Source organism: Aquarana catesbeiana, linkage group LG10 (assembly GCF_042186555.1).
Source record: "Aquarana catesbeiana isolate 2022-GZ linkage group LG10, ASM4218655v1, whole genome shotgun sequence".
In the NCBI taxonomy this organism is placed as follows: domain Eukaryota; kingdom Metazoa; phylum Chordata; class Amphibia; order Anura; family Ranidae; genus Aquarana; species Aquarana catesbeiana.
In genome coordinates, this window is record NC_133333.1 from 129,784,115 (window position 1) to 129,797,039 (window position 12,925).

Genomic DNA, 12,925 nt, shown 5'->3' on the forward strand with positions numbered 1-12,925 from the left:
AATACAATGTTCTGAGATCGGTGGAATGTACTTGCCACCTTGGGCAAAAAACCTGGATCGGTTCGTAACACAACTCGATCCTCAAAAATCGTGAGGAAGGGCTCCCTAACTGATAGGGCCTGCAACTCACTTACCCTACGAGCTGAGGTAACAGCTATAAGGAACACAGTTTTTAATGTAAGTAACTTAACTGACATACTTTCCAGAGGTTCAAACGGAAATTCTACCAGAGTTTGAAGTACTAGGGACAGATCCCACATTGGACAACTTCTCACCACTACTGGTCTGGCCCTAGAGATAGATTTGAAAAATCTGGCTATAGTGGGATTTTCCAGGAGAGAAAACTGGAGGAACACACTAATAGCTGCCGCCTGTACCTTTAAGGTACTAACAGAAAGACCTTTGTCGACACCCTCTTGGAAAAATTCCAAAATAGACGGAATATCATGAGCTAATCTATCATTTTCAGATAACCATGAGTTAAACCTTTCCCAAACTTTGGAATATATGGCTCTAGTAACTGGCTTCCTGCAATTCACGAGAGTCCTGACTACTTTGTCAGAGAACCCTTGGGCGCTCAGTATCTTTTCTTCAGATACCAGGCCGTCAAGTTTAAGGAAACCACCTGAGGGTGTGATACTGGACCCTGCAATAATAGGTCTTCCCTTTTCGGAAGACTCCACGGAGGCTCTGAAACCAGAGACTGTAGCAGGGAAAACCATGGCATCTTGGGCCAAAACGGGGCAATTAGAATCAGATCTGTCTCTTCCAGCCGAAACTTCCGGAGGACTTCTGGAATCAGCCTGATTGGCGGAAAGGCATAACATAGGCCCGGAGGCCACGGGTTTGCCAGAGCATCGATCCCAAAGGCTTGGTCTGCCGGGTTCATGGAAAAGAATATCTCCGTCTTGCGGTTGTTTCGGTTTGCGAACAAATCCGCTACCGGATAACCCCATCTCTTGGTGAGATCTGCAAAGACTTCGGGATGAAGAGACCAGTTGTCTCGGTCTATCCTGTGACGGCTGAGATAATCTGCCAGGCAATTGTTTTTCCCCTTCAGGTGTACAGCAGAAATGGAGGCTAGATTCCCCTCTGCCCATGAAAGGATCTCCTGGGCAATGGACTGAAGCCTCCGGCTTCTCGTGCCTCCCTGCTTGTTGATATACGCGACTGTCGCTATATTGTCTGACAGGATTTGGAGGTTGTGACCCCTGACCTCCATCTGAAAAGACTGGAGGGCTCTCTGGACTGCAAGCAGCTCTCTTTGATTGGATGAGGCCCTTGCCTCCTCTGGGGACCACTCTCCTTGCGCTACTGCATTGCTGAGGTGGGCCCCCCATCCCCAGGAACTCTCATCCGTGGTAATCCTTCGGGAAATGGGAAAGGACCATGGGAGACCTCCTGCTAGGTGCTGACCAGCTCTCCACCACCACAGGCTTCTTTTTATCCTGTCGGGAAGCCAGATCCTTGACTCCAGGGACCTTACGTCCCCGTCCCAGTTTCTTAAAAGAAACCTTTGTAACGGACGCTGACGGAGTCTCGCCCATGGTACTGAGGGAAAACATGAGGTCATAAGACCCACTGCCCTCGACACCTGTCTCAGAGAGACCGACTGGTTGGTCTGCAATGTTGACATAGTCTGGAACACTTTGGTAATCTTCTCCTGAGGAAGAAAAACTCTTTGGTTCACGGAGCAAAAATCGTAACCCAGATAAGTTACTTTCTGGGCCGGAATCAAGGACGATTTTTCTTTGTTTATTAGCCAGCCTAGGGACTGTAAGAAGTCCTGTACAGCCTGGAGATCTTCCAACAGCCTTTGGTATGATTTTGCCACTATCAGGAGGTCGTCTAAGTAAGGGATAACCGTTATTGCCTTTAATCTTAGAGGAGCCAGCACTTCCCCCAACACCTTCGTAAAGATGCGTGGGGCTGAGGAAAGACCGAAGGGGAGGGCCTGAAATTTAAAATGTCGGGTCCCCATACCCGTCTTCACTGCCAATCTCAAAAACTTTTGGAAGGCTGGATGGATAGGGATGTGAAGATAAGCATCCCTTAAGTCCAACGTGGCCATAAAGCAGTTTGGGTATAGTAGGTTTTTGATTGTAAAAACCGTCTCCATACGGAAATGCTTGTATCTGATGGACTTGTTTAAGGTCCGGAGATTCAGGATAAGTCGAAACTTTCCTGCCGGCTTTCTGACCACAAATACATGGGAATAGAATCCCTTGCCCCGCTCCGATCGAGGAACAGGAATCAGGACTTTTTGATCTAATAAGTCTCCGATCTGGAGACCCAGAGCCCTCGCTTTCTCCCGATCTTGTGGAGGAAATGTGACCAACAAACGTTCTGGTGGTTGGTGAACAAACTCCAGCCTGTACCCGTTGGTCACTAGGTCCAGGACGAAGGGGCTCAGAGTGACTGCTGCCCACTGTGGGATGAAGGCCCTCAATCTCCCTCCCACCGGGGAACACAAGTCACTGCGGCTTGGCGGGCTGTTGAGGAGGGTTAAATAGCACTCCCCCTTTGCCCCTGCCTTTGTGCCCAGTCCAATGCTTTTTCGGCCTGCTGTCCTTTTCTCTAGGACTCTGTTGCCTGTTTTGGCCACGAAAAAAAATTTTTCTGGCTGTCTGAACTCTCTTTCTCTCTGGAAACGCCTTTTTCTTATCAGCCGTGCGTTCCAGTGCCTCCTGTAGACCTGGGCCAAATAAATGATCGCCAGTTAAAGGAAGGCCACAAAGGCGCAACTTGGAGGCCGAGTCCCCTGACCAGGTCTTAAGCCAAAGGCTTCTCCTGGCCGAGTTCACTAGAGCCGAAGTCCTGGCTGACATTCTTACCGACTCAGCGGAAGAATCTGCCAAAAAACCCACTGCCTGAAATAGGAGAGGAAAAGACTTTAAAATTTGCTCTCTGGAGGTACCTGCTGACAGATGTGACTGAATCTGAGTCAACCAAACCTCCAGATTTCTGGCCACACAAGTGGAAGCCAAAGCTGGTTTCAGGTTTCCAACTGCTGAGTCCCAGGCTCTGTGGAGAAGGATATCCCCCCTCTTGTCCATCGGATCCTTAAGCGTACCCATATCATCAAACGCCAGGTCCGAGTTTTTAGAAACTTTTGAAAGAGGTGCGTCTAACTTGGGATTCTTATTCCATGGCTGCGCAGTGTCCTCATCAAAAGGAAACCTCCTTTTTAGGTTACTAGAGAAGAATGGTTTTCTCTCAGGATTATCCTACTCCAGTTTAATAGTATCAACCAAAGAACTATGAACTGGAAACACTCTTGATTTTCTCTTATGTAATCCTTTATACATAAGATCATGTTTGGATAACTGAACCTCTTCCTCTTTTAACTCAAAAGGTAGTATAGATAGCCTTTAATAAGCCATCTACATTCTCAACAGATAACTTAAATCTTGAGCCTCGAATGGATTCTCTATCTCTGGGCTCTGTATCTGACCCTGATTCTTCCAGAGAAGAACGGGTAGATCTGACCTCAGCCTCAGAGTCTTCACTCTCTGCCTGCGGAGTGCTTACTGACGCCTTCAGTGAAGACGGACTCTCTGCTGCAGTCTGGAGCTTGTCAATAAGCGTTCTAAAGGAACTGAAGGTGGACGCAAGCTCATCCCTAACAGAAGTAAGCATCTTCTGGCAAGAGGCAACCGGGTCATCCTTTACTAGGCCTTCTATACAGGGGCGACAAACTGCTTTGCTCCATGAGGAGCTCAATTTGTTTGCGCAAACCGCACATTTCCTTTTAAGTGGCTGCGCTTGGGCCTTGTCCTGAGTCTTGGTCTGCAAGACAAAATAAATGACCCACAATGTAATTAAAGCCACACAATCACTCCTTAACACCACGTGCAGGAGGGAGGAAATGTGTCCCCTTACACCCACTACTACAGAGGGGGGAGGGGGAGGGAACACTCACAGGGATAGTAAGGTGGTGACAGAACACCCCAGGCTTACCTGTGAGGTGCTGGTGTTGGGAACTGCATCCGCTGCCTGTGCAGGTACTGCAGGAGGATCCATTCTGCCCCTCTTGGTCATCCACAGCCTGGCTGCTTAACACCAAGAAACACCAGCAGCCAGCGTTCTCTGTTCGCGCCGTTTATGAAGACTGTAACCTCGTCTCCGGCGCCCGATGATGTCATATGCCCCGGAAGTAACCCTCTCCAGGCACTTCCTGTGGGCCAACTTGGAGCGCAATAGCTCCGCCCCCTCGAACGCTGCGGCTTCCTCCATTCCTTGCTCAGATCAGCCAGGCTGTCGGCAGGGAAGGACAACCGAAGCTCAGCTGAGCTAGAGTGCAATGCACTGTGCTAGGGGCACGACCTCACCCCGGTCCTGGCCCTCTCCAGGCACTGAGGACAGAGAACAGCAACACAGCCAACCTCCCCAGCGGTGTGCTGCTTCTGGCAGAGGAAGAGGTAAGTGATATGCCCCAGAAAAAAGCCATACAAAGCCCCTGCTTATAAGGCCTATGGGAGCAGGTTCCATGAACATGTTCCCCCCCATACGGAGGAAACACAAATAACTGACATGGGCCTGGAGGACCGCCCTTTTATCTGGTGGGGGTGACGTGTTTCCTGTCCTGGTAGGAGGAGCCCAAGGTCTCATGGGCTGTCCTGGAAGACGCTTGGAGAAAAATGTTTTTTTGAAAAAAAAAAAAAAAAAAAAAAAAAAAAAAAAATTGTGGGATATTTATTATAGCAAAAAAGTAAGAGAGTGTTTTTTTCAAAATTGTCACTTTTCTTTTGTTTATAGCGCAAAAAATAAAAACCGCAGAGGTGATCAAATACCACCAAAAGAAAGCTCTATTTGTGGGGAAAAGAGGACGTCAATTTTGTTTGGGTACAGCGCAATTTTCAGTTAAAGCGATTCAGTGTCATATCGCAAAAAATGGCCTGATCATTGAGCAGCCAAATCTTCCGGGGCTGAAGTGGTTAAACTACATATTTAAAACAATGTATGTTAACAGAGAATGCTGTACACTTAACTTTATATAGCCCACACTAAGGTGGGAGACAAAGCCTCCCAGCTTATAACATGTCCAAATCTAGTGATAAATGAAAGCTTCTGATACATTTAGATAAGCCCTAAAGTGTGCAATAGGAGCAAATCATAAGGCCAACACCTGCAGGTATTAAGCAGCAATCATTAAACACGGGATTGCCCATGCAATCCTTGCATGGGAGGTTATGCCCAGGAGCCTGTCAATTGAATGTTGCAGGGTCCATAATTTATGTTTCTAGTTCAGCCTAGGGGTGGGCTATTGCCTAAATCCCAGTAAAAAAAGGTCCAGATTAAACCACAGCAGACCCCACTAGCTGTGGTTTAATTGCTGAAAGCAAAGTGTTTAATTGTTGGTAAACATGGAGTAGGAAGGAGTCAACGGGTTGCAGCTTCTGCTGATCTCGGAGATTGCCAGCCCCAGCTCTGCAGATTGAAGGTGTTAGGGCCTCTGCCTCCAAATGACCACATTAAATGGCGGACAGGAACACAAAGCACATTCATCCCGTGTTTGTAGGAGGCATGCAAACATTCACAGAAACCAGTAGGAAAGAGAGGACATCCTCTGAAGGATAACCATGTGGCCATTTACCAAAATTAAAACAGGTGTCATGGTGGAACCAGAATGGTGTAGCTTTGCAAATCAGATGAAGTCTGCTGTAATGCTCCTGGGAAGTTTGAGGTCCGCCTACTGCTTCCCTGATCGCGCTTCCCTCCCTGGTATCAGTTGATAGCACCAGGGAATACTCACAAAACCACCCCATAGCTCAGTGTTTCTCAACTCCAGTCCTCAAGGCGCCCCAACAGGTCATATTTTCAGGATTTACATTGATTTGTACAGGCGATTTGATCAGTTTCACTACCTTAATTACCACGGCCGTTTCGTCTGAGGGAAATCCTGAAAACATGACCCATTGGGGCTTCTTGACTGCTATAGCTGACCATTCAGGGGGACCTGCAGCATCGCAGGCTGCATGCTGTCCTGGCTTACCAACATAGTTCACCTGCTTCTACAGACGTGCGCAACTCTGGATGTCTCTGCTCCAGCCATGCAGTACTCCCTTCAAAAGATTTGGGGAAGCCAGCGGCCGTGATCCATCCATATTAATCAGTAAATATCAAGATTTCAGCCAGCAACATGTGGTGCTTGACCAAATGCCAAGCATCAGGAGACCACAAGTCCGCACTGTCCCCTGGAAGACTCACCTGAGTCCAAATCCCACACTGCCAGTGTACCTGAATCTACAGGCATGCTGCTGACCATACTCCTGTGAAGAGAGGAGGTCCCCTGGAGTAAGAATTCAAGACTCCCTTTTCAGGGAGTAAGAAAGTCTGAGTTACCTGCCTCCCCAGGTTCACTGCCCCTGTTCTGGGATGCTGTAGCCGGGCGGCCCCTGCCACCTAACACAAAGGCCAGAGAAAAATAACAAAATTTCTTCAGAGTTCCTGTCTGGCCGGAGGAAACAAATACTGAGGGGCTACTGCCTGTGGTCTGTCTTTTATGATGTGGATCATGTGTTTCCTGTGCTAGGTGGGAGGAGCCTACCTCTGTAAGCCGTCCTGGAAGATGACTGGGGAAAACAAAAATTAAAAACAGTAATTTTTGTTTGTACAGGATTAGATGATAGAAACCAGCAGAGCTTCCCCTCAGATCTACAGCAAATGCACTTACACTAGGTTCACACCTATGCGTTTCTTTGGTGTGTTTTTCAGTTTGCAGAAATGAACTACAGTACATTTAACATGGATTCCTATGGTACACGTTCACATCTAAAAGGGGTTGTAAACCCTCAAGGTTTTTCACCTTAATACATTCTTTGCATTGAGGTGAAAAACCTTCTGTAGAGCAGCAACCACCCAGAGCCCCCCCTTTTACTTACCTGAACCCGATCGTTCCAGCAACGGGGACGAGCACAGCAGCTCCAGCCGCTGTGTTGGGTACTCATTGGATAGATTAATAGCAGCAGGAGCCAATCAATTAAATCCAGTGACGAGGCAGCGGGGCAGAGTCCTGCTGTCTGTGTCAATGGACGCAGCAGCAGCAGGACTCGAGCACACCCGCACGGAAAGTGGCTCTCCGTGGGGGCACTCAAGGGGAGGAGCCTGGTATGGATTTTGAGGTGGACCTCATGTCCCCCCGCCCCCCACCACCACCAAATCCATGCCAGACTCTTATCTGAGCATGCCGCTGACAGGTAAAAAATAAATAAAAAGAAGAAAGAAGAAGAAAGAAGAAGAGGGACAAGCTAGCGCACCTCCCCTTCCTGAACCATACCACATCACATGCCCTCAACATGGGAGGGGGAAGATATATTGATGGGGACAAGGGCCTTTTCCCCATACTTTTGCCCCCCCCCCCCCCAGCTGATGACTTATCGGTTAAGGACGTGGCGGCCAGCTTCCTAGCCTGCTTCATAACATCCAGCTATTCAGTTTTTTAAAAGGGGGGGGGGGGGGGGATGCATGAAAACTGCATGCAAAAACCCATCAAAAAAGGCAAAACGTGCTGGAAAAACGCATAGTAGTGAACCTAGGATTGAAGTGCACAATATATTTGCCCTTAGTAAATCAACCTCACCATGTATTCACTTGTTTTTGATAAATCAGACCCAGTTGCAAAAAAAAAAAAAAAAAATATGTATGTATGCACGCACGCACGCACGCATGCACACACACATATACACACAGGGTGGGCTGAACCACAAAACATTCATGTGATATTAACACACATGTAATAAAAAAAAAGAATAAAAAAAGCACAATCAGAGGTTCTCTCCTGTGAAAACCGCATATTTCAGTTGCCTATACCTCTGGCTCTACTATCCTACCCATGACTAAATTTATTGTATGCTTTATGTGTGTGGTTTTTTTTTGTTTTTTTTTTTGTTTTTTAAGCTCCGCATTGGAAAGAGAAGGGTTACAACCCTTGTCTGAACCACCTCCCCCACCTCCACACATAAATTTAAATCTTTTTTTTTGTAGCACGAATTGGATATGTAGAGTGGTTGCTACATTGTTGCGGATTGAAATCCCTTAAGCAACATTGTGGCTAGTAGCACGATATTAAGTGCTGGTTCACACTGATGCGAGTTCATGGCGAATTTGATGCGTCAAAAACATTCTAAATTCGCATGTCATCCCTAAAGTCATTGTTTTCTATGACCGTCGTTCACATACATGCGTTGCGATTCCTCTATGAATGCGATGCGATAAAAAAAAGGGTCTTGTGCGAGTTTACAGCGTTGCGTTTTGAATTTAGCCTCCATAGACATCAATGTAAATCGTTCTGGAATCGCATTGTTGGTTCAGATATGTGCGAATTCCACCACACTACTCTCCACAAAAACCAGGAAATACACAGAAAGTTAACACCCTTTTTTTTCCATTATGATTCCATTGGCTAGAACATCAATCGCAGCTATGTCCAACTCCTGAAATTCACGTTAAAATCGCGGTAAAAATAGTACCTCACACAGGACAAAAAAAACGGAACAAATTCGCAGCGCAGCAGTGTGAACCGGCACTTATACTCACAAAGAGTTCTTTTGAAACATGGTGAATTATTTAAAGGACTTTAGTAATAATTTTTTCTCATGATTTTTCACATAAGTTTGTTTCACATTAGAATACTTTGCAGTGTGTGGTCATATTTTATTATACTAACACGAGTTAGAAGTTTACTTTAAAGTAATTTTTGTCACATGCTTTTTAGCAATTTTTCACATGAGTTTGTTGTCACATTAGAATACTTTTCAGTGTGTGGTTATAATTATACTAATAGGAGTGAGAACTATTAGGATCACCTATATCATATAGTATACACTGATTTATGATGCGCGCTTGTTACACTATATGCTACAAAAAAAAAAAAAAAAAAATTTAAGTGGCCCTCTTCTTTTCCAATGCAGGGCAATAGCAAAGGGTCTCACTGCAGCAGCACATTCACCTTTCCTTGCTCCTGCGATGTTCTGTGGAGCCACCAGAAATGTCAACAGCCTTTACAACCACTTTAAGCTCCAACTGACTTACCCTAGGGCTAACAGTTTGTTATCCTAAAAGCATTCTCTGCATTAAGGTAAAAACCCTTTTAGGTACAGTTCTTCCCCACCCCAAATACTTACCTGAGCCTTATCTTGACCCAGTGCTGTGCTCGCTCTCCCTCCTCACTGGACTCTGTGAGAGGAGTTGGAGCCATTGTCTGCTGCTATCAATCCAATCCAGTGACAAGAGAGAGGGGGTTCAGAGCCGAGCCCCACTGTGTTTGTCAATAGAGACACACACACACACACACAAACACACACACACTGCAGCTCAGGATCAAGCCTGAATGAATGCACCCGGCAGGCAAACAAATGGCTTGTTAGGGGGGTAACTGGCAGGGGGGGGGGGGGTGTGACTGAAAAAAACTGCTTGTAAAAACAAAACACCACAAAAAAACACACCACCACAGTACAGCAATATATAAAGACAGAAAAAAAAAAGAATAAAAACATCTTTTTTCAACTGTGAAGTCCAGTTGGAATCCTTAGTCCGAAGCTCACAAACACAGGACCCAACGTGGCATATGAAGCCAGCTAGTAAATGGATTACAATGTTACCAACTCTTATGAATCCAGGCAGAGTGGGGGAAACTGCCGTTAATGCTCCTGACCTCCTATAGTAGATGCCTCCAATGAAGACTTTGAAATTAATTGCTTTTGAATTAAAATCCTGAACATGCAAATTATCCAGAATATAAAAACTTTAAAAATCCACAATAAAAAGATTAGAATAAGGTCCACTTATTAAAATACAACTGGTGGTAGGCAAGTTTGACTGGGGTAATATCAGAAAACTCCAGCTGAAAATAAGTGATACTTTATTGGCTTGTACTCCACAAGGCCTGAAAACAGAGAAAATTGAACCACACTCCAGGTACAAGATCACTGGTGGAATTCTGATCTAAAAAGGCCCAGGATAATGTGTATATTGATACCAATCAATGAACTTTGATATGGTGTTTAGACTTAAAAGCGGAGTTCAACCCAAAAATGGAACTTCCGCTTTAAAGGGAACGTGACCCCCTGACATGCCACATTTGGCATGTCATTTTTTTTGGGGGGGGGGGGGGGACCCTCTTTTTAGAGGGTTCCAGCTCCCACTTCCTCCCAGAACATCACAGGTCCCAGATGATTGCCTGGCCAGTCACAGCGCACCAAATGCGCAGTGGGTGCCCGGCTGTGAAGCCACAGCCGGGCGCCCACAATGACAATGCCGGCGCCACAGAGAGGAGGGGGAGACGAGCGGGGCTTAGTTCCACTGCATCGCTGGACCCTGGGACAAGTAATTGTCCGATTATTAAAAGTCAGCAGCTGCAGTATTTGTAGCTGCTGACTTAAAAAAAATAAATAAATTAAGCGGAACTCCGCTTTAAAGGGAAAGTATAAGGGCTTTTTTATCAACTGTTTTATGGACTATGAGCCACGACTAAAGCTGGCAATATACAAAGTTCAAATCGATCAACTTGGGTACATTCAGCCTGTCCATACATTTTTGGAATCTCAGCCAGTTCCTGCTAACCCAGCTGAGATTCAGACCATCTGTGGCCAGTAAGGTTAAGCTCAGGCGTGTTCGCAAACGGTACGTGCAGAGCCCGCCAGGAAGTCAGCACTGCGGAACGCTAATCACAAGCGGTAGGACACTGTGCCAATGCCCGGCTGCAGAGATCGGAAATGTCTCATTGCTTGCGATTCGCACTCCACAGTGCCGACTTCCTGGCGGGCTCTGCACATGCCGTTTGCGAACACGCCTGAGCTCATCTTTAGTGGACAGATTTAGAAAGACAGATTTTGCCAGGCAACTAGAATTTTCAGAGTGGGGTTAGGAACAGCAACCACTGCATTTTGCCACCAAGAACAAAGCAGTCATACAAATCTCATAAGTAATTTATGCAAAGTGCTTGTATAGTACAAGGCTCCTGCCATCATACGTACATGTCGAGGTTTGTGCTAGCTTCTCCTTGGTCTTCAAGGCATGTGCTCTTTCTTCCTTTAGCCTTTCATCATCCTTTAACAAAGCCACTAACTGCTTGGCCTTCTCTCGAACATTAACGCCTTGATCCTTCCCATCTCTATCCACATATTGGAAATCTTTCAGGGTCTGAATGGCATATATGTTTTCCTTACACTGCTGTGCAACCCGTTCAGAACCCGTCTTTATTAAGTATTCCATTAGCGTCATAGCCTGTAATTGAAAAAGCAATAACTGGAATTAAACCTGGGGAAAGTGGATGGAATTGTCACTTAAACAAGTATGAAAGGGCTCATGCATATGGGCAGCAGGGGCCAAAGAGTGCATGTGTGTCCAGACCTTCAGTAAAAACTTCCAAGACCTACAGTTGCTGCGCAAAGCCAAAACAGATAACAATACAAGATGCATCTGTGTGCAGGTATGTGCCACTACTTGCATAAAGCACACGCACAGACATGCTCCAAAACGCAGCTTAAAAAAGGTAAGGGGGCTGGGGAGCTTTTATTTTAGTAAATCAGTCCTTTAAACCATTTCAAAAGATGCATTGGAGAAATTGATAGGCAAAACAGGAAACAAAAAATAAAGTTAAAGGAATACTGCGCTGTCAACCTGCAACCTAGCACCCAGCACAGCTTGTAGACAAAAAGCAAAAACTGTAAATAAATAAGTGCAGCGCTAAGGTTGCAAAAAAGCAAATTTGCATAAATTATATAAATGTGACTTAAACATAAATATATCAAAAAAACAGAGATTCATACATGGTGAAATGTGAATCAACCAAAGAAAAAGTGAAATTTCTGAAAAAATACAGGTATGGTAAAAAATGTGCTAGTATGGCGACTTTACCATAAATCAGGTGAGAAATAGAAATTAGGGTGTTATTAAAACAGAAGTACATCAAACAAACACATAATGAATGTGAGTCCAAACTCAGAAAAAATTAGAATAATTTCTGAAAAATGTGCTAGTATAATAATGTGCTAGTATAACAACTGCACAATGAACAAAGTCCAAAAAATGAAAATGGTGATATGTAAAGTCCAAAAAACTCCAATTAGATGTGCAGTACCACAGATCTTATTGACTTGGCAGGGCTTACACCACCCAAGTCTGCAGAGCTTATTAGGTTGAACACATCTGTTGGAAACAACTGGTCCTAGATCTGTATCAATCAATCGACCTTGGACTGTCACTGAATAGTAACTTGAAGGCTCCAATCATCGTGAAGAGGGTGGAAGGTAAATGCCAGGAGGGATATATCATGCAATGAAAAGATGGGCTAACATAGCGTGATACCGTATAAAAAAGGCAATTTATTAAAAATAGAATAAAACACTCACATTTGGAAGAGTAGAAAAAAGCATGTGCATAACAAAGAGCGATGCAAACAGGAGGTCCACCCGACGCGTTTCGACTCCACGGTCATCATCTGGGGTGTGGACCCCCTGAAACAGCATCGCTTATAAAGTAAAAATGACCCCAGAACCTGCTAAACGCCGGAAATGGCTCCACATAACATCACTTCCGGTTCCTGTGTCGCGATCCCGGAAGGAAATGGATACCTAGATATTCCAGGTCAACATTATGTGCAGGTCTCCATAGTATATGGTGTACATAACATAAAATAAAATAAAAGGCGGATAAAGTACAGTGCACAGCCCTTACAAAATGTCCTTATGTCGAACCAACACTTCCTTGTAATGAAAATGAGGCTTGGTTTAGTGATATCTGTCATACAATGTGACCAAGCCTCATTATGAAAACGAGACTTGGAATTGTGTAATGGCTATCAAACAGGCCAGACAAGCCTCGCTATGAAAACGAGGCTTGGTTAGCTGGTGTCCATTTAATATGGGAAACCAAGCCTCATCATGAAAACGAGGCTTGGTATAGTAACCTCCATGTGACTCTG

At 45.3% G+C, this 12,925-nt stretch overlaps 1 protein-coding gene across 9 annotated transcripts in view; it reads right to left on the reverse strand.

Annotated features, from left to right (window-relative positions):
- LOC141110891 (epsin-1-like) overlaps nt 1–12,925 on the reverse strand; it is a 157,599-nt gene that overhangs the window by 89,705 nt on the left and 54,969 nt on the right. For all 9 annotated transcript variants that reach the window (XM_073602645.1, XM_073602643.1, XM_073602644.1 and 6 more), the window contains exon 3: nt 10,977–11,226. In XM_073602645.1, coding sequence (XP_073458746.1) covers nt 10,977–11,226 — 250 coding nt within the window. The remainder of the gene's footprint in view (nt 1–10,976; nt 11,227–12,925) is intronic.